Consider the following 26,619-nt stretch of genomic DNA (forward strand, 5'->3'; position numbering starts at 1 on the left):
CATCACCAGAAAGTGCTCCGCTCACAATGTAAATGGTTTCTGCACGCCTGACTACAAGGAGATCGCTTCTGAGCCAGATGTTGCGGGTTTCTGACTGACCACCAGCAGTTTACCACAGCGCAAATCTTTGATGCGAGTTCACAGTTCACTTGCAGACGAGGATGGCATCTTTGGCATTCTGTTATGATCTACATAATAAAGTGCATAATGGGGAAAGGGCCATCCTAGGGCCCTAACATGACAAAACAACTGTAATGCATTAGTTAACAAGTACAGTGTTGGCCACATGTTTGGGCAGCGACACAAATGTTGTGTTTTGCAAACTTTGTCACTTCAGCATTTTGAGATTAGTACACCATAGAAACATGTAAAAAAAAAAAAAGTAAAGAACAATTATAAACATTTCATACGTTTCAAAGGCTTTTATTGGCAAGTACATCAAATTTATGTAAAGAGTCAATATGTACAGTTTTTGATCCTTCTTCATAACCTGCAATTCACTCTGGACCAAATCCTGATTGATGCTGATCCATTCTTGCATTTTTAGTGCTTGATCACAATTTGTGGGCTTCTGCTGGTCCACCCGCTTTTTGAGAACTGACCACAGTTTCTCAATAGCATTAAGGTCTGGGGAGTTTCCTGGTCATGGGTCCAAACTTTCAATGTTATGATCTCCTAGCCACTTCGTTATCACTTTTGCCTTGTGACATGGTGCTCCATCATGCTGGAAAATACACAGATCCCAACAATTCAGGTGCAATTTTGTGATGAAAAGTTGCTCTTGGAGGATGTTTTGATACCATTCTTCATTTATGGCAGAATTGTGAGTGGGCCCACTCCCTTGGATGAGAAGCAACCCCACACATGGATGATCACTGGATGCTTCACTTTTGGCATGACACAGGACTCATGGCAGCGTTCAGCTTTTCCTTCTCCTGACAATCGATTTTCCAGATGTCCCAAACCGTTGCAAGGAGGCTTTATCCGAAAAAATTACTTTGCACCAGTCTTCTGCTGTCTAGTCCTTGTACTTTGGGCAGATTTTCAGGTCTATCTTTGATGTTTTTCTTGGAAAGAAGTGACTTCTTTGCTGCCCTTCTTGACACAAGGCATGTTGTCCAAAAGTCTTCGCCTCACTCACTCCTACCTGCTGACAGTACTGAGCAAGCCCTGCACTGGTGGCAACACGATTCTGTAGCTGACGCTTGCTGGACACTTTTAGCTGATCATTTGAAGTTTTTGTGATAAAGTTGACTTTTTATGCTAATAAAGCTTTTTGCAATGAATTATGATCACTCTGTACAATAATATAAAAACAATGTGAATCGCCACCACAAAAACTGAAGCTGCAAATATTGCAAAACACATTTGTGTCACTGCCAAAACTTTTGGCCACTACTGTACATTCCAGGACTTAATCTTATTATAAGAAACATCGTTATCAGAGAGAAGATGTACCATATGAGAAATGTGGACATGTATTGTAGCAGGAGGTTAGGGTGGGGGTGGCGGGGGTTATAGGGACATTGTTTATTCGGTATCTTAAACTGCCGTTTCCTTTCTGATTCCCAGTAAGCACTGAGCCTCCTTGCAGATGCTGTGATTTGAGAAAAAGTTTTCATTTCTCAATAATGGTACAACCAGAAACTGACAACCCAAAAACTCCCAGAAATGTTTTAAAAAAAATAAATTTACAGCAATTCCCTTTTAGTCCCCTTCAAAATACTTTCCTTGAGATGCTATTCTTTGGCTCCTCTGCTTCTCCCATTCCTGGAAACATTTCCTGTACTCATCTTCTGATGTGTCCACAGCCTTTTGAGATTTTTTTTTCTTGTGGCCACCACAGCGCGCTCCAGTTGCCCAAACCCCGACAGAGATGGATGCAGACACAAGTTTTGCCACACCGCACACTTTTATTTTAGTGGAGAAGCGCTTTTCCCTCGCTCCCCACCGCAGCACAGTTCCAAACAGTCCAAGCACCAGTACAAGTAAGACACAGTACTTTCTTCCCTTCCCTTTCTTGTTCTGTCTCCTCTCCTCCCCCAGCACGTTTCAATTTCTTCCACCCGACTCTGGCTCTCCGAGGGTCTCGAGTGAGGTGGCTCCTTTCATGCTGCTCCTGGGAGTGCTCCTGGTGACTCGTTAGCCAGATCTGGAGTCACTCCCAGGTGTGGGTGAAGCCCAAAGCAGGACAATGCAGTTCCCCTTGCCGGTCCCAACAAGGCTGTTCCGAACTCCAACTCCCATGAAGCCCTAATGAAATCTGTGGAGCCACAGCAACCCTGGGGTCTGTCATCTAGTGCTCTTGGGGAGGCAGTGCCCTGTGCACATCTGCTTTCCTGGTCCTTCCAGTATATCAGCCTCCTGGCTTGGCAGGGGTCACATCACATCATACCCCCCCCCCCCCCCACCCCCATTGTATTTCTTCCACAGCAGCAAATCAACTTCCATTCAGTATCAAGTTTTAATTTTGGAAGTTCGTGAATTTTGGAAAAAAGATCTGGTGAAAACGGAGGGGTGCAAAGCAACAACCACATGACTTTTGATGGAAAAACTCTGACAAAACGGTGTGGGGAGCAGCGCTGTCATGGTACAAAATACAGTTTAGCAGGGGCCACTGCTGTGGTTATTTTAATCCTCATGCTTTCCAGTAGATGCTTCAGAAGTTGAATGTAATGTCGATGATTAATAGCCTGTTCACGGGGAACAAACTCTTTACGAACAAGTCTGTCAATGACGAAAAACACAATCATCGTCATCTCTTGGAAATTTGTCCTGGTGTCTTACAGAAGAAGAAGAGAAAAGGGAAAAAAATGTCACCTGCAGAACTGTACCAGAATTAGGCACTTGATGAACTCGGCACGATGCCACTCGGCACACTGATTAACCGGCCTGGAGGTGTACAATACCAAGCGGCACCCTACTCCTGTGCTATTAACTGATTTATTTTTAGGTCCCCACATATAAAATGTGTGAGCACTTTTTGTGTTGGTCAGCTTATTTGTCTTTATGTGTTGCAGGTTCATTAAACATTTTTCAGATAGACAAAGCTAGAATATTATTTCTCATTTTATTTTCTTATAAATCACATTTGGATTGAAAAAGTCCAATTAGAAACACTTATATTGCACATGATGCAAAGTCTTTAGAGTGATACAGTATAATACATATGGGGCACAGATGAGTACTGAAAACTAAAAACATGCTAGTTTACACTTACATAAAAATAAATTAAATCTGTTACATAAAGATGTAATTAATACTACCTTACATGAATAAAATCATTGAACATACAGCATTTAAAAATAACATTTCAGCAAACAACTGCTAGATAATAATACATTTTACCTGTGGTCTTCCAGAAGACATAAGTCATACAAAAACCGTCTTTGACTGAAAACAAAAGGGCACCATGGAGAGATAATCTGTGGACACCAGTCCCAGCCTTCACGTCTACTGTACAGCACATACAACCCCACGTCCTGCATACTGCGCTTCTTTTGTGGGATCACAAATACAAAATCTTTTAGGCATCTTTTGTTAAAGAAGAAAACAAAAAAAAAAAAAACAAACAAAAAAACAATCAGCCAGGCAAATGCAAGTGAAGCTCTTCTGGCTCGCTCAATCAGCACACAGACCTTTCTTCGTCATTGTAAGAAACATCATTTTGGCCAGACTATCAATTTATTTCTAAATCCATTTCCTTTTTTTTTTTTTTTTAAAACAGCACTTTGATTAAAAAAAAAAAGATATTTCTTAGAAAATAGAGTCTGATAATACATTCCTATGCAAAGAAAGCAGTTCTTTGCAACAAAATATTTTCTGTTGCAGTCAACAGAGTAACATCTCAGCTTTATGTCCTGCTTGTTGGAGAGGTGACAGGTGGATTGTAAAACAAAGAAAAATAGTTTCATTTTTTTTTGTGTGTTTCACTGTGCCCAGCAAATTATTCCCTTTGTCAACGGTGACAAAAATATAGGCATGATGTGATTTAGAGGAACATTTCTGTACTGATGGATATCAAATAACTGATATGGTTATCATCAAAATAAGGGCCGACATGTTGGGATTTTATCTGGAGCTCATTTAAGGTAACTTTTTAAGCTCATAAATAAAAGGCTCAGAATTTTTTGAAGTTAATTTCATACGTTTGTGTAATATGTGATTAGATACTTAATACTTCATAAAAATAAACAAGAATGTTATAATACATGAAAAGCACTTTCAAGAATCTACTCATATTACACACACTGAAATGTTTCTCTCTTTTGACTTGAGATCGCAAATGAGCTTTGGAAACCCTTCAGAGGCCTTTCATCAATAAAGTGCACTGAAGTTAGAGATTCGGCATCTCCATAGACTCTTGTTGCGCTGTACTAGACTGCATAAAAAACTGTTAAATTCCATGAGACATAGTATATCCCAAAATGAATTCCTAAAACCTGAGCCTTGATCTGCGGTGCAAGTTAGGAAATGAGTGATATGACACTGAATAAGAAAGGCTGCCTTTGAAAGATACGACTTCATCCACCTAACAAATACAGTGGCAACTTTAACCAACAGAAAGGATCACAGCGCTCTTAATACTCATCAGAAATTTGAGGAAATAATGCATCTTTATAATCTTCAGCATAGATGCCTTGACATCCCTCTGTTGTGATATGTCATTTGTTACTTACTGTACATGCATTTTTGTAAAGTAAAAAAGAAGAAAAAAAAAAATCTACCACTCAGTTAACAAGGAGGAGGCGTTTGATCTGAATTGGCTACCACGAAGTCATAAATATTGCTTAAAACGTCAAATGACATTGCAAATCAAGCTGTTAAATCACTTTAGCATTAGGAAGAATTGTATAATCTGCATCTAAGAGAAGTCAGTTACACGGAGTCTGTGATGAGAGAACCCAAGTAGCAGCAACAAGAAGAATTATCGGTTAGAACACTGTCCTCCTCAGCGCTACGTCAGTTTGGCTTCAGCATTCGCTGCTGTGTATTCTGCATTGGCTGTCTGAAGATGTCAGACTCTTGTCTTTGAAGGTTTAGGACATCTTAATAACTCTCAAGTTAAAAACATTATTATTCGTAACAAAACAAACAAACAAAAGAAGGAGAAGTGCCAATGTTTGCAACGTTCCATTTCCTCATGGTATCAGTGCCCTTCCAATGTAGGACTTGAGTTTTTCTGAAATGTTGTTCTTTTTTTTTTTTAAAAAAGATTTAAATTTTCATACTCAGTTTGGCTTTCTGAAAAATAAAAAATGAGTGTGACAATCAGAAAAATAGATATAAAAAAACAGAAACAGAACTACATAGTCAATGATTAAATGGCCAATAAGGAGAACTAAAAGCAATGTGCTAACTCAAAGACTCTCATAAACTAGGGGCTCTCAAAGTCGAACCGGGGGGCACACAGTGGCTTCAGGTTTTTGCTTCAACCAGATTTATAATCAGTGACAACAACTGCTAACACTGATCTCAATTAATTACCTGGTATTGTTTACTCTTCTCTTATTCAACATTAAGAAAGCACTGCAGCATGATTTTTACATTTATAAGACATTTACAAATATTTCTGCTTTTGCTATAGATTTAAATGCTAAATTCACTTTTGTTGCTTTCATTATATTTTCCACTTTCTCTGTGCAGTTTTCCCCCTTCATTGTATCTTATTAATGACAATTAAAAACGAGCAGAGCAGACACCCAGGGAAACAACACTGAATCATGAAAGGCTGCAACTACTTTAGTGCCAGACCCACTAATTAGAAAACAAACAATGCATCAATTGAACAATTAGAACACCCTGGGCGGCACGGTGGCGCAGTGGGTAGTGCTGCTGCCTCGCAGTTGGGAGATCTGGGGACCTGGGTTCGCTTCCCGGGTCCTCCCTGCGTGGAGTTTGCATGTTCTCCCCGTGTCTGCGTGGGTTTCCTCCGGGCGCTCCGGTTTCCTCCCACAGTCCAAAGACATGCAGGTTATGTGGGTTGGCAATTCTACATTGGCCATAGTGTGTGCTTGGTGTGTTTGTGTGTGTCCTGCGGTGGGTTGGCACCCTGCCCGGGATTGGTTCCTGCCTTGTGCCCTGTGTTGGCTGGGATTGGCTCCAGCAGACTCCCGTGACCCTGTGTTCGGATTCAGCGGGTTGGAAAATGGATGGATGGAACGAACACCCGGAAAAAACAGAATGAACATCAAGATGAAAATATTGTTAAAAAGAAAAAAAAAAAATACAGGGTGTCCCAAAAGTCACTATACACTTTTAATAAATTCCCAAAAATTACACAAGAAACTGAGTTTATTAATATTTCTAGCATCAACAAAGGACCCCTCCTCGAACCTCCACCTTATCGTGGTAGAGGGGTTTGCGTGTCCCAATGATCCTAGGAGCTCTGTTGTCCGGGGCTTTATGCCCCTGGTAGGGCCACCCAAGGCAAACTGGTCCTAGGTGAGGGATGAGACAAAGTGCGGTTCAACAGACCTCCTATGACGAATAAAAAATTTGGACGGCGTTTTCCCTCGCCCGGACGCGGGTCACCGGGGCCCCCCCCTGGAGCCAGGCCTGGAGGTGGGGCTCGTTGGCGAGCGCCTGGTGGCCGGGCTTGCACCCATGGGGCTCGGCCGGGCACAGCCCGAAGAGGCAACGTGGGTCCGATCCTCGGCTACAGAAGCTGGCTCTTGGGACGTGGAATGTCACCTCTCTGAAGGGGAAGGAGCCTGAGCTTGTGCATGAGGTTGAGAGGTTCTGGCTAGATATAGTCGGGCTCACCTCGACGCACAGCTTGGACTCTGGAACCAATCTCCTTGAGAGGGGCTGGACTCTCTACCACTCTGGAGTTGCCCCCGGTGAGAGGCGCCGAGCGGGTGTGGGTATACTTATTGCCCCCCGACTTGGAGCCTGTACATTGGGGTTTACCCCGGTAGACGAGAGGGTAGCCTCCCTCCGCCTTCGATCGCGATCGACCGACAGACAGACAGACAGACAGACAGACAGACAGACAGACAGACAGATAGATACTTTATTAATCCCAGGGGGAAATTCACATACTCCAGCAGCAAAAAATATTAAATTAAAGAGTAATAAAAAAATGCAGGTAAAAAACAGACAATAACTTGAATAATGTTCAACGTTTACCCCCTCTGGTGGAATTGAAGAGTCGCATAGTTTGGGGGAGGAATGATCTTCTCAGTCTGTCAGTGGAGCAGGACAGTGACAGCAGTCTGTCGCTTAAACTGCTCCTCTGTCTGGAGATGACATTGTTTAATGGATGTAGTGGATTCTCCATAATTGATAGGAGTCTGCTGAGTGCCCGTTGCTCTGCTACGGATGTCAAACCGTCCAGCTCTATGCCAACAATAGAGCCTGCCTTCCTCACCAGTTTGTCCAGGCGTGAGACATCCTTCTTCTTAATGCTGCCTCCCCAGCACACCACTGCGTAGAAGAGGGCACTCGCCACAACCATCTGATAGAACATCTGCAGCATCTTACTGCAGATGTTGAAGGATGCCAGTCTTCTAAGGAAGTACAGGCGGCTCTGTCCTTTCTTGCACAGAGAATCAGTATTGGCAGTCCAGTCCAATTTATCGTTCAGCTGCACTCCCAGGTATTTATAGGTCTGCACCCTCTGCACACAGTCACCTCTGATGATCACGGGGTCCATGAGGGGCCTGGGTCTCCTAAAATCCACCACCAGTTCCTTGGTTTTGCTGGTGTTCAGTTGTAGGTGGTTTAAGTCGCACCATTTAACAAAGTCCTTGATGAGGTTTCTATACTCCTCCTCCTGCCCACTCCTGATGCAGCCCACGATAGCAGTGTCATCAGCAAACTTTTGCACGTGTCAGGACTCAGAGTTATATTGGAAGTCCGATGTATATAGGCTGAACAGGACCGGAGAAAGTACAGTCCCCTGCGGCGCTCCTGTGTTGCTGACCACAATGTCAGATCTGCAATTCCCGAGACGCACATACTGAGGTCTGTTTGTAAGATAGTCCACGATCCATGCCACCAGGTATGAATCTACTCCCATCTCTGTCAGCTTGTCCCTAAGGAGCAGAGGTTGGATGGTGTTGAAGGCGCTAGAGAAGTCTAGAAACATAATTCTTACAGCACCATTGCCTCTGTCCAAGTGGGAGAGGGATCGATGTAGCATATAGATGATGGCATCTTCCGCTCCCACCTTCTCCTGGTATGCGAACTGCAGAGGGTCGAGGGCGTGTTGGACCTGTGGCCTCAGGTGGTGAAGCAGGGTGTGCTAGAGGGCATACCTTCTGGGGACTCCCTCGTACTGCTGGGGGACTTCAATGCTCACGTGGGCAATGACAGTGAGACCTGGAAGGGCGTGATTGGGAGGAATGGCCCCCCCCGATCTGAACCCGAGCGGTGTTTTGTTATTGGACTTCTGTGCTCGTCACGGATTGTCCATAACAAACACCATGTTCAAGCATAGGGGTGTTCATATGTGCACTTGGCACCAGGACACCCTAGGCCTCAGTTCGATGATCGACTTTGTGGTCGTGTCGTCGGACTTGCGGCCACATGTCTTGGACACTCGGGTGAAGAGAGGGGCGGAGCTATCAACTGATCACCACCTGGTGGTGAGTTGGCTTCGATGGTGGGGGAGGATGCCGGTCAGGCCTGGTAGGCCCAAACGTGTTGTGAGGGTCTGCTGGGAACGTCTGGCAGAGCCCCCTGTCAGAAGTAGCTTCAACTCCCACCTCCGGCAGAACTTCGACCATGTCCCGAGGGAGGTGGGGGACATTGAGTCCGAATGGGCCGTGTTCCGTGCCTCTATTGTTGAGGCGGCTGACCGGAGCTGTGGCCGTAAGGTGGTCGGTGCCTGTCGTGGCGGCAATCCCCGAACCCGTTGGTGGACACCGGTGGTGAGGGATGCCGTCAAGCTGAAGAAGGAGTCCTACCGGTCCCTTTTGTCCTGTGGAACTCTGGAGGCAGCTAATAGGTACCGGCAGGCCAAACGGAATGCAGCTTCGGTGGTTGCGGAGGCAAAAACTTGGGCATGGGAGGAGTTTGGGGAGGCCATGGAGAACGACTTTCGGACGGCTTCGAGGAGATTCTGGTCCACCGTCCGGCGTCTCAGGAGGGGAAAGCAGTGCAGTGTCAACACTGTATATGGTGGTGATGGTGCGCTGCTGACCTCGACTTGGGACGTTGTGGGTCGGTGGGGGGAGTACTTCGAAGACCTCCTCAATCCCAATAACATGCCTTCCAATGAGGAAGCAGAGCCTGGGGACTCGGAGGTGGGCTTCCCCATCTTTGGGACTGAGGTCACCGAGGTGGTCAAAAAACTCCTTGGTGGCAGGGCCCCGGGGGTGGATGAGATACGCCCGGAGTTCCTCAAGGCTCTGGATGTTGTAGGGCTGTCTTGGTTGACACGTCTCTACAACATCGCATGGACATCAGGGACAGTGCCTCTGGATTGGCAGACCGGGGTGGTGGTCCCCCTCTTTAAGAAGGGGGACCGGAGGGTGTGTTCCAACTACAGAGGGATCACACTCCTCAGCCTCCCTGGAAAAGTCTATTCGGGGGTTCTGGAGAGGAGGGTCCGTCGGATAGTCGAACCTCGGATTCAGGAGGAACAGTGTGGTTTTCGTCCTGGTCGCGGAACAGTGGACCAGCTCTATACCCTTAGCAGGGTCCTGGAGGGTGCATGGGAGTTCGCCCAACCAGTCTACATGTGTTTTGTGGACTTGGAAAAGGCGTTCGACCGTGTTCCTCGGGGGATCCTGTGGGGGGTGCTCCGGGAGTATGGAGTACTGGACCCCCTGATAAGGGCGGTTCGGTCCCTGTACAACCGGTGTCAGAGCTTGGTCCGCATTGCCGGCAGTAAGTCGAACCCGTTTCCAGTGAGAGTTGGACTCCGCCAGGGCTGCCCTTTGTCACCGATTCTGTTCATAACTTTTATGGACAGAATTTCTAGGCGCAGCCAGGGTGTTGAGGGGGTCCGGTTTGGTGGACTCAGGATTGGGTCACTGCTTTTTGCAGATGATGTTGTCCTGTTTGCTTCATCAGGCCATGATCTTCAGCTCTTTCTGGATCGGTTCGCAGCTGAGTGTGAAGCGGCTGGGATGGGAATCTGCACCTCCAAATCCGAGACCATGGTCCTCAGCCGGAGAAGGGTGGCGTGCCCTCTCAGGGTTGGGAGCGAGATCCTGCCTCAAGTGGAGGAGTTCAAGTATCTCGGGGTCTTGTTCACGAGTGAGGGAAGAATGGAGCGTGAGATCGACAGGCGGATCGGTGCGGCGTCCGCAGTGATGCGGGCTCTGCATCGGTCTGTCGTGGTGAAAAAGGAGCTGAGCCATAAGGCAAAGCTCTCAATTTACCGGTCGATCTATGTTCCTACCCTCACCTATGGTCATGAGCTATGGGTAGTGACCGAAAGAACGAGATCGCGAATACAAGCGGCTGAAATGAGTTTCCTCCGCAGGGTGTCTGGGCTCTCCCTTAAAGATAGGGTGAGAAGCTCAGTCATCCGGGAGGGGCTCAGAGTAGAGCCGCTGCTCCTCCGCATCGAGAGGAGTCAGATGAGGTGGCTCGGGCATCTGATCAGGATGCCTCCTGGACGCCTCCCTGGGGAGGAGGCCCCGGGGAAGACCCAGGACACGCTGGAGAGACTGTCTCCCGGCTGGCCTGGGAACGCCTCGGGATTCTCCCGGAAGAGCTAGAAGAAGTGGCCCGGGAGAGGGAAGTCTGGGCATCTCTGCTCAAGCTGCTGCCCCCGCGACCCGACCTCGGATAAGCGGAAGAGAATGGATGGATGGATGCATCAAGAAAGGAGTCGTTGCAGTTTTACTTGCTAGGATTGCCATCACGTTCCAACGCCTTGAAGACTAGTTGTATACCTCCACATGAGCGCCTCCATTTTCAACAACTTTCAGCCACCTTCGGACACAAGCCTCTCTGACATTTTGCAGCATCTCTTCCCCGACCTCGCTGCAGGCCGTGTGGATTCTTTCCTCAAGCTGTGACAAGTTACGGGGCTTAGTGGCATACACCTTGCTTTTGACATAGCCCCACAAAAAAGTCACAAGGTGTAAGGTCAGGGGAGCGTGCAGCCCATTCAAGGGGACCAATCCATCGGTCAGGAGATCTCAGGCTAACCTGGCAAAGTGGGGAGGGGCTCCGTCTTGTTGAAAAAAAGACATTAGCAAGGTCACTCCTCGCCTGAACTTGTGGCACAGCAAACTCCTGCAGCATCCCCAGGTAATTTTCTTCTGTAACAGTGGTTGTGTTACCAGATGCATCGCGGAAGAAAAATGGTCCAATCAACCCAGTGCTAGATATTGCACACCAAACCACCAGCGTCGGACAGTCTCGTTCATACTCGAGAATTTCTGCTGGGTTTGATTTTCCCCAAATTCGACAGTTGTGTCGGTTAACCCGACCAGAGAGATGAAAGATAGATTCGTCGCTGAACCATACGTTTTCCAAGAGCGGAGGGTCATTTTGGTAATGGTGTAGGAGTGATTCACACATTTCCATTGTAATGGGCACTGGCCGGGACACCTCCTTAAGGGAAGGACCGTGGGGAAGGAGCTTGCACGGGGCAATACCTCCCCCGGGACGACTTGCTACAGTCCCATTGAGCAGGGAAGCTCAACCCTGTTGCGGCCCATGGCCACTTCCAGGGGGCGTGCGGAGAACGGCTGAGCCTTCCTGTGCAGGGCTGCCATGACACCTGGAAGCGCAGCCAGAAGGTGATCATGGAACAGCTGGAGCACTTCTGGGTGCCTTATAAAAGGAGACAGAGTCGGGAGGAAGGAAGACTAAGCTTGCTGGAAGAGGAGTAGAGGCAGCTAAGAAACAAAGGAAGAGGAAGAAGGGACTGAGTATTGTATGCTGGTGCTCATGCACTGCGCTCTAGGGAGCAGGGTGAAACGCTACCCAATTGCAAATAAAAGGTGTGTTCTGTGGCAAAGTTGTGTCTGCCTGTCTGTGTCGGGTTAGGGCGGCTGTACGTGCCTCTAGGGGTTTCACACCATATAACTGTTTAGTATTTTTTAATATACACACACACATTTTTTTTAACCAAACCTAGTTTTCTAAAATCTGTCCTGTTCCCAAAACACAGAACCTGGGCAATAACAGTTCACTTAATTATACTGGGATTCCAATTAAAAACAGAAGCTGGTTGGAACAAAAACCTGCAGCCACAGGGGATCCCCAGGACCGACGTTGAAAAGCCTTGCTCTAAACTGTAAAACCCGTGGCTGAAACTGGTCTATTATTGAAGAAAGCAATGTCTAAGTTTCCCCAGAATTTGAAGTACAATTCTAATAAAGCAAAACCGCCTTACATAAAAACAAGGCTTTGGTTAGAGTTAAATTTAAAAAAAGATCTGCGTCATTTTAAACTGCTCACTTGCACATTCCTGCAGCACAATACTAACTGGTTCGTCATAACATGGGGACGCAGAGGAGATCTTCATGCAAGGGGCTATAAGAAAGAGTGAGAAGCCAACAGTAACTGACTTACTATTCCAGAGTCGTGTTTCGGCCTGACGTTGTAGGACGCTTTTTCTTTTGCCTGCCGAAAACCTTCTTCAGCTTCTCGTAGCCTGCAACAACAGAATACTTTTGTTTTATTTTGGTCTGCAATGCACAACTTCCAACCATCAAATGTACCTGGCCTTTTTACTCTGGTTCAATTCTGTTAAGTTACAACACATGATATTGACAGCCATGGGCGTCGTAGTGGGGAAAAAAAAAGAGTAATAATTACCCAGGGCCCACCGGAGGGCTCAAAGCCTGGAATGAAAAGGACATGTGACAGACATGGATTGAGAGCAAGTGGCCCACAGATACTGTGTATGCATGGGGCCCAGAGTTCTGTGCTGCACCCCTGTTGACACCTCATTAAACCTTATAGTACTTAAAGTGCCAGACTTTCACAAACCGTGCCAGACATCGTATTCTTCTCAAAACTGTTGCTTATACAGTATCTTCAAGCTTTGACTAAAACAAGTTGTTGGCAATTCACAACATGTTCAAAATAGTGTTAGTAAAAGCTTCATTGTACAAAGTACCAGTGACAGGGATAGGAATATATCTGTGTTTGCAAAACTCAGTTCAGAAGAAGTACACACACTTTTCACTCACCAGCTTCTTTAAATGTAGTTGGGTCATTTGCATTTATTTGCTTAGCGGACGCTTTCATCCAAAGCGACTTAGAAAAGAGGTCAACATAATCAAGTAAACATCAGTCTGATGGATTACGAGGAAATAAGTGTTACAGCACAAGCATACAAAATTAAGAACTATAGATAAAGAACTCAGAACAAAATATAAGCAACAATTCCTAGATTAAAAAAAAACTAACAGCTAATGTTAAACATCAGTCTGGTGACTGCTTTTAAACATTAGTGCTGAGCTCTGCATGAAGACAACATACCATCTCACAGCCATTTATAACATACTAAAATATAAAACACACATTTTTGAATATATTAATTTTCAAACTGTTGTCAGAAAAGAAAAACAACAAATATCCACTCAAATGATTGTGAAGGAGTACTGTGCCACTGCGTTCTCTGCCATCCTCAGCTGTAGTTGGGCTCCTTAAGCAGTCTTAGAACCCCAGCATCATCACTCTGCTGGCTCACAAGCTTTATTTGTGGATTGATTTTAAAATTGTATAATCTTAGAAAAGAAAGCCATAAAGTACAACTCATCATTTTAGGTTAGGGCTACTCTATTTGGCAATTGTACCACAGTAAAACCTTCTCTTTATTGTAGAGGAAGTAATCTACTGGAGCGACACAATGACTTTAAAGAAGAATGAACACCGATTAGCATTTTAGTAGAGAGCACTTTTACTTTACTATGGGAGATTATCGTAGACCATTCCTCCGTGTAAAATATGTTGTTAATATTTCACTGCAATTTAACTATTTGATGTCAAGCTTGAATATTTTTTGATTTACAGTGTTGACCAAACAACAAGGAGCAGAACAATTTTCTTAGAATATCTGACATTTTATTTGGCCTTCATTGTAAGATTAAACAGGAGGAATAAAATGTAATTTTACTTCATTTAAAATGACAAAATATTTATGAAACAAAAAAAAAAAACTATTTAGAAGTTTGCTAAATAATGAAATAATTAATAAATGTTTTACCATAATAATAGTTGATGGAATAATCAAAATTAACCTGCAAGGCTCAACAAAAGGCTAGATAAGATCACCTCATTCATGTTGTAAAATGCAACAAATAATAATACAGTGATCCCCCGCTATATCGCAGTTCAGCTATTGCACCCCCGCTGCATCACGGATTTTTTATTATTATTATAATTAGGAGGCTCCACCCCCTACTCACTTCGTTCGCCCACCCCCGGGTAAGGTTTATAGGATAAACAATTTAAAGAGATTGTTATTTTCATGGGGATTGTTACATATGCATTATTTTGATTTATACTTTAAAACTTTTGTAAAAACAATATTTGTCCTTTATTTTCTGCCCCGGCCATAGTTAAATCTGTTTCTCACAGGACTTATAACAGTGCTCGCGTTGTAAAGGAGGGGTCTGAATACATGCTAAAGAGAAAGAAAGAAAGAAAGAAAGAAAGAAAGAAAGAAAGAAAGAAAGAAAGAAAGAAAGAAAGAAAGAAAGAAAGAAAGAAAGAAAGAAAGAAAGAACTGAAAAGACAACCTTCCATGGAAGGGACAACAAAAAGGCCAGAAGTAGAAGATCAAAGTGAGCGGGTCAGTGTGTAATCTTCTAAAAGTTCTTTTAAATAAGTACTAGCTGATTACCCAGTGGCTTCGCTCAAAGAGTGCATGGGAAAAAAACTAAAATGTATTATTTATAAAATAAGTGCTAATTAACAATGTTATTTTTGAACAAATAAAGAGCATTTACTATAAATAGAAATTATATAAATATTAATTATTAAGTTGTAAAACATTTTGATAAAAGAATGTGAAGAAGATATAAGAAGCGTATAAATTATTAAACAGTCAAACATTAACATTTAAGAAGTAAAGATACATTGAGTACTACTGCAGTGGTTTCAGGCAAACTACCTGCTTGACAACCTTGCACTATGTGCCTGTGATTTAAGCGAAAAATTATTCTGAGAAATGTGGACGCTGCCTTTCCGTGCTTAACGGGCAGAAGGTCCAAACAATTCCCAAGTCTAATACTTAACATGAAGAGGTCGGTACATCTTTTTAGATCCTTCATTTTCTTAAAAGAATTCATCACAAAAACAACCTTGAATGTTGTGGGGTTTTAGTGACCCGAATTGATCTTAAGGGACAGTAAGTAGCCGTGCACCGCAATTTACCAAGAGAGTCCTGCTTCGATAGCGCCGATTACACTTATTCACAAAGATTTCCACTGTCCCAGGAGCTGACGGGTCACTTGAAGGGTGACAAACAGTCCAAGAAAAGGAGGACGCTGCCCGAAACTGCGAAGCTGTTGACCCGGACAAAAAGCCCGACATTCCACGCCTCCCAGTGTCCACTTTGTTCTTACGACCCCCCGCCGCTGAAGGCGGTCTCGTCTTCACATTGTTTACACCTCAGCGCAGTTAAAAAGTAGAAAGACGCAAAGCTGTTTTCTTCATCTCTTTTACTATCAAGGTGTAGTGCGTTCCTCTTAAGTTGAATGAGGAGCCCAGCACACACATAAATCTCCTACTCTTAGGAAAATTAATTCTATTAAGTACGGAACCCAACCGAACCTTAGCCTCAATTTGATATCCTCATCTGGAGTTGTCTGAATATGAATTTATACAAAGGAAATAATCACCCCAACAATTCTTTAAACAATCAAAAAAGAATATATTATAAATCAAACAAAACAAATACCCTTTAAATCTTTGTCAAATCTATAATAACTACACAAACCCTAATTAATATACCACCCCCTTAAACACTCTATAATATACTCCCCAGAAAATGGTGAAACAGCAAAGAAAGAAAGCAAGCAAGCAAGGAAAAGAAATGGAAAATTACCCTATTTACAAACAGCATGTTCTTGTTTTAAAGTCTAAATTCACACGGCCTGGAAAATCATGTAACAGATGCGATCTCACCGGCCAGGCGACGATTCCTTTGTTGAAGGAAGAAGTCCGTCTCACCCGGGTGTCTCGGCATTAGCGTCCGTCCATGGCCGACGCCCGCACCATAAAAGCAAAGTAAAGCCGTGTGCTCCGAAGGTCCTTCTAGGTTAGCCGGCACTCCTTCTCCGTGCACCCAACCGTCTTTATTACAGAGTCTCACTTGCTTTACCGCTGGCTTCTTCTTTACATTCACCTTCCCAGCTCCTTATTTAAACAGTCTTTTTTCTTCTTTTCAGTATCAGTAAAATAACTCTCACACAAATAATAAGTTCCTATATTATAATATGTTCCGTGGTCATACGTAATTTCCGTTACCCGTGGTAATACGTCATTTCCGTTTCAAACACAAAAAGAATTTTATTTATATAGATGAGCCAGATCATGGACTGCTTTGTTTGTAAGGACAAGAATCTCAAAGTCCATACAGTACTTAACTGGAAACCAATGAAGTTTGTATAGAACAGGTGTGAAGCATCTATAAGCCTCAGTTTGACACAATAAGCATTGTGGCATGGCTTGTATACACGTTTAGTTGGGATACAAGACAATAAAGCATTACCGCAATCGAGCCTTGGTGTGATGAATGCTTGAATTAGTGTCTCAGGCACAGAGCAGGACAGTGAAGCATTACATAGGTGATAAAAGGCAGCACATGATAGTGTTAATGTGAGACTGAAAAGAGAGAGTGTGCTGTCAAAAACACCACTAAGACTCTTGATTTAAGGGTGTAAATATGACGCTCCTTCCAAATTTTAATATCATGGAGCCAAATAATCAAAGAGGAAAGAGAACAATCCTGATATGGTTTAGTAGAAATATAAAGCTGCATGTCATCAACCAAAGAATAAAACTGAATACCATGAAGATGCATAACTGAACCAAGGGGGTGGAGGTAAGTAATAGAATGCAATGGGTCCAGCACTGAACTCATGGCACAATATGGATAAGAGGTGGATTGTGAGAAATGCAGTTATTCAGTTGAACACATTGAAATCTATTAGTTAGGCAAAACTGAAAAAGTAGCACAAGTTACACCAAGTGAAAGCAGACGTTCCAATAATAGCATGTGAGAAATAGAGTCAAATGCCAAACTAAGTATACTTAGCAGTTTGGAATCGGCAGCCTGAAGCAGATCAATAACATGATGTCTGCCATCCTTTCAAATTTGATTTGTGAATTCTTTTCATATGGCCCTAACTATTATTTCCAAGGGAATTAATATAGCTTACCCCAAACTGTACAGCTAATATTTGGCCAAATTAATTCAACAACATTTGGTTTTGGCTGTGCTGCATAAGTGGTTGATTTTTGAACTGTTTCAGTCATGGGTTAAATCTGCTAGTAGACTCTGGTGCCTTGGGAGTGAACATATTAGGACATAAAGCCTTCAATGAGGGCAGAACAATCATCAGAGGGTGACAGTATGCTAAGCTCTATGAAAATTAAGCAGTATACTGTTGGGAAAACTTAAGTTTAAAAATTCAACTAGTGAAGACAGCTGCTGGAGTAAATGGGCTGGTGTTACCACCAAAAAATACCGTGCATATTAAAAATAACAGGAAGGAATGAAGAAACCCGTGTAACTCATGTACCCAATCAGATTTAAAAGAAAAATATCTGATATCAATAGTATGTAGTCTATCAGACATCTAATGATGACAAAGTCATGATGACAAAGTCGTGATGACCAAATGTTCATAATTTGTTTGACAAAGTCCATCTGTTAGTTAGTCCTGGGAAAAAGCTTCATGAACAAATACAAGACCAATGTACAAAGGAAAATTCAAAACACCAAAAATTAAAAAGAAGCCTGTTTTTTATACTAGAAAGTTAAAAAAAAGAAAACACAAAATGTTCTGTAGTCAAAAAATACACATTGTGCTGCTACATGCTAATGATAAAATGATTTCAGGCTAAAATAGAAAAACTGGAAGCTTCTTGTCTGTAGGTTCAAATAAATTGACCTAAATATTAACATTTCAGAAAGCCAAACTAGTGGAAACAGCTAACAGCCTAATTAAAATGAATTTTCTAAAAGGTTTTCTAATATGACTAGGAAGTATATGATAACTGAATCTGTCAGAAGATATCATTAGACAGGAAAATGGCTCAGTAAATTTATGGCAATGGCCTGCCTCATCATCATCATTTGGTCTTTTAACACTTGACTGCCTTGTCTGTTATAAATGTGTTTGCTTTAGCCTGCCTTGGAGAGATGTGCAGAGGTTATCTTTCGTTCACACAGACTAATTTGATCTGACAGGCTTTCATGTATCAAAGTTCCCTAATCTTGCTTTTTAGAAGTTAGCAAAGCAAGAACAGTCCTTTTTCTAAACGTTCATCACTTTGTATGATTTCCTGTGTCAAGGAGAGGCTTAGCAATGAAACGGACGTGTCTGCTTAACTGTTTAGCATTTCAGACTTAATCAGATTTAAATGTAGTCTTTCCTTTACTGACTGTCAAACAAATGCCAGTGAACCGTTTGTACTATAACTGGGTCATCTACCATCCCAAAAATAAAATTTGTTAGGATTCAAAAAGCCATGGAAACTTCAAATGAACTCATAAAACAGGAGGGTTGTTGAGGTACAACTAATCCTCCATGCAGACTGACAGGCACTATGAGAGTATCATCAATCTTTAAAAAAGCAAACAGTACAAGACTCTCTACTCCTCTACTCATTTTAAACTGCAGAACAAGTTACGTACCCCAAATACAGAAATGGCTGAAAGCCTGTCCATAGCAATAGTTTTAAAAACCATATGTCTACTTAATAAAATATAAGGTGATCAAAAACAAAATAATATGTGCAATACAGACAACAGTAACAGTAGAAAATGATGATTGGAATGTTGACAAAAATGTGTAGATACTGTATGATTAATAGCTGGTAGCTGGTTATATAACAGACCACACAGAGGATTGTGTACTATATCGTGGGTGAGAAGACAACAGTCAGTGCATGTAACTGCATCTTCAGAAGCAGTACTTGAACCTTTGTTTGGCATAAAGCATAAAAACTTCATCATGCCTGAAAAGCATGTGGTTATGGGAGGGCACGTCTGTCACCAGCACTTTTAAAAAAGACAATCATCCGACTCTGATCCCCATTCAGGAAGAACTGATGGGCATTCCAGGTCTGCAGAAAGAAACTGGATAAAGCAAAATCAAAGGTTTCACCAAATTTAACACAACAAATTACAGCTTTTTACTGCTCAAAGTATGGTTTCCTTAATGAATCCTTACAGAAATTCTCTGTTTCGACATTACTGCCACATGGCAAAATGGGAAGTCATTGGTGGTGACTGAGGATAAAATTTAAAAACATTTACAGTAATAACCTAAAGCCGATACCACACATTACATGACCTCTAGTCTTTGATGACGTCAGACTTGTCGACTGCAGTTGTTTACCTTATTGCCGGACCATTTTTAATTTACACAATGGGAAATTGTTGGCCATGTCACTTTTAGCGACTGTGTGCTGACCTTCCAGCACAGTCGTGCTTATTTCTTTTTGAGGTAGCCAATAACATGCTGCCTGATGTATCTGGGGCTACATACAGGGTTAACAGGTGAGGCGAGCTCAGCCGTAATCTTGGCCTTTCTTTTTTCTGTTCTGTTTTGGTACATGAAACAGGAGACATCAAACAGACAAGCATCTCCTCCATTTGCGAGGTCTAAAACACCAGCTTTCCTTATTTCTCGTTACAGCAGTATATGCATTGCACTTCCACATACTGTAAGCATTCACTGGTTCTCAGCTCTCACGCACACACAGTCTACTTTTACGTGAGCATGCCACCACCTGCCTCCAGCTCGATAAAATCATGTGAATGAAGCTTACAACTGAAAATTGCTGGAAATGTTGTCTGTGACAAGGTCTTTAGGCACATATGAAGCTTTTTGACATTAAAATTCGGGTTAAATGAATTTCAATTACCACTTTGTTAATTTCAGTTTCTCTCATTTAAATGTTATGTTTTTATAAATTATGAGTTAAAGAGTGCCAGAAAACTTGAATAGTATAATTTACATTTCTTATAATAATATAATGATCTAACATCATGTATTTACCGAGGGATAGAAAAAAAAATGAGATAATTTTTTTTACTATAATATATACAGAATCTACTGTTCAAATAATCAAATTGCACTATGAAACTTTTTTGAAATTTGTTTTCTGTGAACTAGTCTAAAAGCTATTAATATATATTAAAGAACTACTGCAACTGCCGGATTACAATAATTGCAAATCGCCACACAGTGGTATAACTAATGAAGACTTTAAGCTAATAAATATTGTCCTATTATAGAAAAACCACAATTAGGCCAATCCTAGGAACGATAACCCAGTAAGCGTAATATGTATTGGGGTAGAATAATTGACACAATTATATATATATATATATATATATATATATATATATAAAATAAATAAATAAATAAAAAAAAATCAGGAGTGGTCTCCCCTAGACTTTCTTGTATACTCAGAAATGGGGATGGATATTTGAGGAGTAAACTTATTGATAAGATGCTGCAGATGTTCTATCAGGCGGTTGTGCCGAGTGCCCTCTTCTACGCGGTGGTGTGCTGGGGAAGCACCATAAAGAAGAGGGACGCCTCACGCCTGGACAAACTGGTGAGGAAGGCAGGCTCTATTGTAGGCACGGAGATGGACAGTTTGACATCTGTGGCAGAGCGACGGGTGCTGAGCAGGCTCCTGTCAATAATGGGGAATCCACTGCATCCACTAAACAGTATCATCTCCAGACAGAGGAGCAGCTTCAGCGACAGACTGCTGTCAATGTCCTGCTCCACTGACAGACTGAGGAGACTGTTCCTCCCCCACACTATGCGACTCTTCAATTCCACCCGGGGGGGTAAATGTTAAAATTATACAAAGTTATTGTCTGTCTGTATACCTACATTGTTATCGGCATTGTTATCACTCTTTAATTTAATATTGTTCTTTATCAGTATGCTGCTGCTGGAGTACATGAATTTCCCCTTGGGATTAATAAAGTATTTAAGTATCTATCTATCTAAACCAAATGACAATGATTATATTTTTATATGATATACATTATATCTATCTATCAATCTATTTATTAAAGAACCATCAACAACAAATCAAACACAAAATTTGGTTTACGTAAAGTAAAAACATTCTCAAATATGTATTACCATTTGAATGTCAAAAGGAAAATTGTGATTATCTCGAAAACAAAAACGCAAAGGGCCTAAAAATGCTTAGAATGTGGTACTTTACCACAATATGATGTGAAATGATCAAATTTTTTTATATTTTTTCGGATACGTTTCAGGTAAAGTAATACTTCCAGTTAGCGGAAATAGCTCAAAAGTTGATTGAAATGTATGTCTTGTCGCTAATACTTGTATGCAAAATTTGGTTGACCTAAGGCGGGGTCCTCAATCACAGTCCTGGAGGGCTGCAGGTTTTTGCTCCAACCCAATTGCTTAATAAGAAGCACTTATTGCTCAAGTAACAGTTCTGCTTCACTTTAGTTGTCTCGCTCATTAAGATTTTGAACCCTTATTGCTTATTTTAGTCTTAAACAGCTGTATTCTTGGTTTTTACTAGCATTTCTCCATTTAACTTGTTACCATTTACACCTGTGTGTATTTATCATGCATTATTGGGTTTAATTAAATACTTGGAAGGAAAGTGAAGGACTGAGAATTCTCATTCATTTGAGCCTTCAAATCGTTTGGATGATATCCTTAGAAACGGGAAGAAAATCTAGGATATGAGAATTACCTGAGATAGCAGAGTTAAAGCACTAACAAGCTATGAAATTAAATTATTGGCAAGGATTGCTTTCTAATTAAGCAACCGGGTTAGAACAAAAACCTGCAGCCACTGCGGCCCTCCAGGACTGTCATTGAGGACCCCTGACCTAAGGGAAAGCGTACTCAGGTTATCGTGTTTACATATATACACACACACACGGACATACCTGTAATTCCAAAAATGGTATTTTTGGACCCTGGGAGGTCTAAAACGTTGAGATTCATCAAAATCGAATTTTTGGAAGATTCTAATGCTTGCCCTATACTTCGTATATGAAAAAGTAAAAAAAAAAATAAAAAAGAATGACCAAGACAGGTCAAGTATGGGTTTAGTAATGAGAAGTAAATGCAGGCTAAGAGAGGAGAGACTACACTTTACTAATACGCCACAATCCTATGGTGAGGCAACAAAGGCATTTGATGACAGAGGTAAATACAAAACTATCTGGATCTTCATGAGAAGCTAGGAGTCAAATTAAAATGAGACAAAGTTCAAGGTAAGGTGTGTAAATAGGAGTAAAATTGGTTCAAAGGAAACTTTTTCTGAATTGGAACATGCTACAAAGTGATGTCCCTGAGAGATCAGGTCTGCAGCCACTGCTCATAGTTTGCGTAAATGATCGGAATAAAAACTTAACTAATAAGCTCGTTGAACTACATGGTATGGCAGATATCCAAAGAGTCTGTAAAATCAGACACATCTGAACAGAATTAATATTTGGGCAGATACGTTAATGATGAAATTTAACGTAAATGTACTGTAAGTTACCACAATCAGCAAGTAAAAACATTAGATTTGAATGCACAACTGAGGGTGAGAAATTCCAATGCACATCTTATAAGGATGACTTAGGAGTTATAGTCACTGTCCACGTCCCAACAGTGTACAAAAGCCATTAAGAAAATTGATATGATGTTAGATTACATAGCTTGATACATCAAGTACCAATCAAGGGAACTACTGCATATAACACACTAGTGAGGCCTTATCTGGAGTACTGTGTTAAGTGCAGGTCTTCATATTACAAAAACAAAATGCAGCACTACGGAATATCAAGAGGAGAACCATTAGGCTGATTCTGGTTGTAATACTGAATAATAAAAACAACAGACAGCATCTCAGACAGTAGTACTTTGAGGAGCTCTAAACCTTAACTGGATAAAATGTTGCAAACTTTAGGTGAACAGAGACAGATAAGCTATAATCTACTCTTGTCAAAATTGCTTTTATATTCTTATTGGCACGTATGTCCTTGTTGATTCTAAATATTGAAGAATGTTATGAATCAAGAGTGATACTGCATCCTCCACCATTCCACTTGCCCTGTGCTTAATGTGATCCAAGTGCATTTTGGATAGGAATATTTAGATAGGCTATTAGTCATGATAGATGCTGAGGAGACAGGTCTGTAGTAATCCAGAAGGGAGACATTAGCTGTCCTTGTAATGTGCATTAAATTGGCCATTCCACAGCAGTTTGGAATTTTTATTGGCTTAAATAGAGATTAAAATATCTGTAAAAATAGGAACTAGCACAAAACTTGAACTATTCATGTTGAAACAATGTCAAGCCTAGCTGTTTTTCTGCTGTTCTGCATGCTGAGAAGACACCATACACTACTTCTCCTGAATGATAAAGGATAGCTGAAGACAAACATTTGATTATTTCTGCTCAGCTGGCTGCTTCATCTTGTTTTGCATTTCAGACAGTCATGGAGAAAAGAGTCATCAGTTGATACTGTACCTTTAACTTATTTCTAGACTGCACCTAGTGATCAAAATATGAAGAGCTTCTAATTATTTATGCTTAAAATATTTACCACTACTGTTAAAGGTAGAAGCTACAGAGAGAGAGAGAGAGAGATAATACAGAGTCCCCAATGCAAGATTTATCTGATATGAGAACACAAATACAGTCTCATAAAAAGCAAATACTCAAACGTTGGGGATCTGTAAGAAAGAGAAACCATCCAGCAGACACATGGACACAGCCAGTCTCCTCTTAAAATGACTGAATCTCTCAAATTTGTTTTTCTATACCCTATTCCCCAGGGGATCGGGATAGACTTTTTGTAATATGAGTAATACATATACTTTATGTTTGGTAGAATGCCCTGTGCAGGCTGGGTGTTTTATTTTGCCTTGGAACTGTTTTTGTCTTGGTAGAGTAGTATATTATTCTACTTTCCCCTTTTGTATTATTAATGTGTAGCCTTTGTCAAAATGCCTCAAATCTCACAGACTGGCCACGGTTTATAAGGTATTGTACCATATAATTTCTCCCCACCTTCCCTTCTACATTTATAACCTCATGCAATTAAGTGTAGTAAAAGACAAGCAGGAGTTAAGTTAAAATAATGTATTATTGAAAATATTCATAAATGATAATATACAAAGTACAAGTGAATATTGGCAACCATACAACCTGATAAATGGTGATGTGTAGTTTCAGGCAGCACACAGACTTGTAGTTACTTTAAATGTCTCTGGTTAAGGCATCATTTGTGGTCAGCTTTCTTCACAACAGGCTGCATGCCTGCCTCAATATGGCTGCTGAGCTGTGCTCTTCATTGTGTTGTCCTTTTCAGTTTATGCTGTGTGAGATGCTCCATCATCATTTTTTAAGAGAGAGAGCGAGCTATGGAGGGGTAAAGCAAGCAAATTTATAGATTCTCTGTCCACACCCTGAATCCAATAGGGCGTCATGGTACTAAAAGGCTTCTGATACAAGCCAACTGCAAACAGCCTTTCTTCAGACCAGTGGGGCACAGAATACCTTCACACCTGCCCTCAAAACCATATGTGAAGGTGAAGTTTGCCAGTCAGGCAGTCTGGCTTTCCTGTGGGGGTTGACAGAGAGTCCTGCAGAGAATCACTGGCCAGACTTGTTTGAGGCACTTCCCCCAACCCTGTCATAAAATTACAAAGGACTGGTTCTTAACCATCAAACCATTGCTGTTCTTAACAATGATGGACATTAGTGTTATAAGTTACAAATACAGACATACAAAATATTTATCAACTTAAATGCAAAATTTCACACCACAACAGAACCCATGCAGGTTTTGCTTTCTTTTCTCCAGCTTAATGGGAGATGTTTTTTTTTTTTCCCCTGTCCTCTTGGCTATCTGACCTTATCACCGAACTAATCCTTAGAGCAGGGGTGTGCAAAGTCATTCCTGGAGGGCCGCAGTGGCCTCGGGTTTTTATTCCAACCCAGTTGTTTAATTAGAAAACAATCCTTGCCAATAATTACATTTCATGGCTTGTTAGTGCTTTAACTCTGCTATGTCAAGTCATTCTCAAATCCTAGATTTTTTTTTTCCATTCTAAAGATATCCAAATATTTTGAAGTGTAAAACGGATGGGTAATTCTCAATCCTTGACTTTTTTGTCTTCTCTTTCCTTCCAAGTATTTAATTAAACCAAATAGTGCATGATAAATACACACAGGCGTAAAGGGTAACAAGCAAAATGGATAACTGCTGGTTTCTTTTGTCATTTGCATCTTATTGCTAATAAGGAGCAATTAAAAACCGAGAATGCATCTGTTTAAGACTTAAATAAGCAATAAGGGTTCAAAATCTTAACGAGGGAGATAACTAAAATGAAGCAAAAGTGTTTCTAGAGCAATTAGTGCTTCTTATTAAGCAATTGGGTTGGAACAAAAACCTGCAGCCACTGCGGCCCTCCAGGAATGACTTTGCACATCCCTGCCTTAGAGACTTACATTTTGGAACTGCATGTAAGAACAATACCCTTCTGCTAATATTTATATTTGATATGATCGCATCAATTTACTTTTTTCTTTCTTTTTTTACTTATTCAATAATATTCTTAACTAATCTTTTTTCTTTTCTTGTAACTTTCTCTTTGACATCCTGTAAAGCATTTTCAGCTACATTGTTTGTATGAAACTGTGCTAAATAAATAAAAGTTGTTATTGTGTGTAGCCTTGAGACATGGATCAACACTTGGCAACACTCATGGTTTGAAACACTGACATATTCCGTAAATTTTAAAGCTTTTGTTTCCACGTTGGACCTCCGTATTATTCACTTAAATTTTAAAGCTCACGAGCAAGTTACGTATTTATAAAAAGTGCTTCACTTTAGAAAACAGTTTCATGTTAATATATTCTGGCACTGAATATAGGCACTGTATACTGAGCACAGGTACAAAGAAGATATCAGCATGTAGTGGGATAAAGGCTGCACTCAGAAGAACAATGCAGAACTCCCTGAGAAGATTAAACAAACGCTACTTGATAATCAGGTACCCCAAATCAGGTAAGCAGCTTGTGAGGCAATATAAACATCCCTGAACCTGTGTTAGTTAACAAAAACACAAGCCACACACTGAACGTTCATCTGACGGTTCAGTCCAGTCCATAAAGTACACAGAAAGAACATCTAATTGTGTTGCAGAGGCCAGTGTCTTAAGAGTTGCTCATGTTTCAGAGAAATTGAAAAGGTTTTATCCTCACCTGGATGATACCCCATCACATCCCTGTTTTCTGTAACTCTTTCTATGGTTGTTTGTAACTGAGCCATGGCAGTTGTTTTGTCAGTGGGTAACAGATGATGGCAGCTCCATACTTAACAAGCTGAAAGTCAAATTTTGAACACTTGCCCTGATGTTTAACAGGGTTTGGCAATAACTATGAAAATGGACTGCACAAATACAGAATGCAACAAGTTTAAGAAACACAAAACACTTTAGT

General features: G+C 41.5%; 1 protein-coding gene across 1 annotated transcript in view; it reads right to left on the bottom strand.

Moving 5' to 3' along the window:
* Positions 1-3,051: 3,051 nt before the first annotated feature.
* Positions 3,052-26,619, bottom strand: part of fmn2b (formin 2b) — a 293,106-nt gene continuing 269,538 nt past the window's right edge. Inside the window, exons 17-18 of the mRNA XM_028820569.2 lie at positions 12,487-12,568; positions 3,052-5,244 (exon numbers count right to left, since the gene is read on the bottom strand). Coding sequence (XP_028676402.1) covers positions 5,218-5,244; positions 12,487-12,568 — 109 coding nt within the window. The 3' untranslated portion in view covers positions 3,052-5,217. The remainder of the gene's footprint in view (positions 5,245-12,486; positions 12,569-26,619) is intronic.

This window comes from Erpetoichthys calabaricus, chromosome 15 (genome assembly GCF_900747795.2).
Source record: "Erpetoichthys calabaricus chromosome 15, fErpCal1.3, whole genome shotgun sequence".
Classification (NCBI taxonomy): domain Eukaryota; kingdom Metazoa; phylum Chordata; class Cladistia; order Polypteriformes; family Polypteridae; genus Erpetoichthys; species Erpetoichthys calabaricus.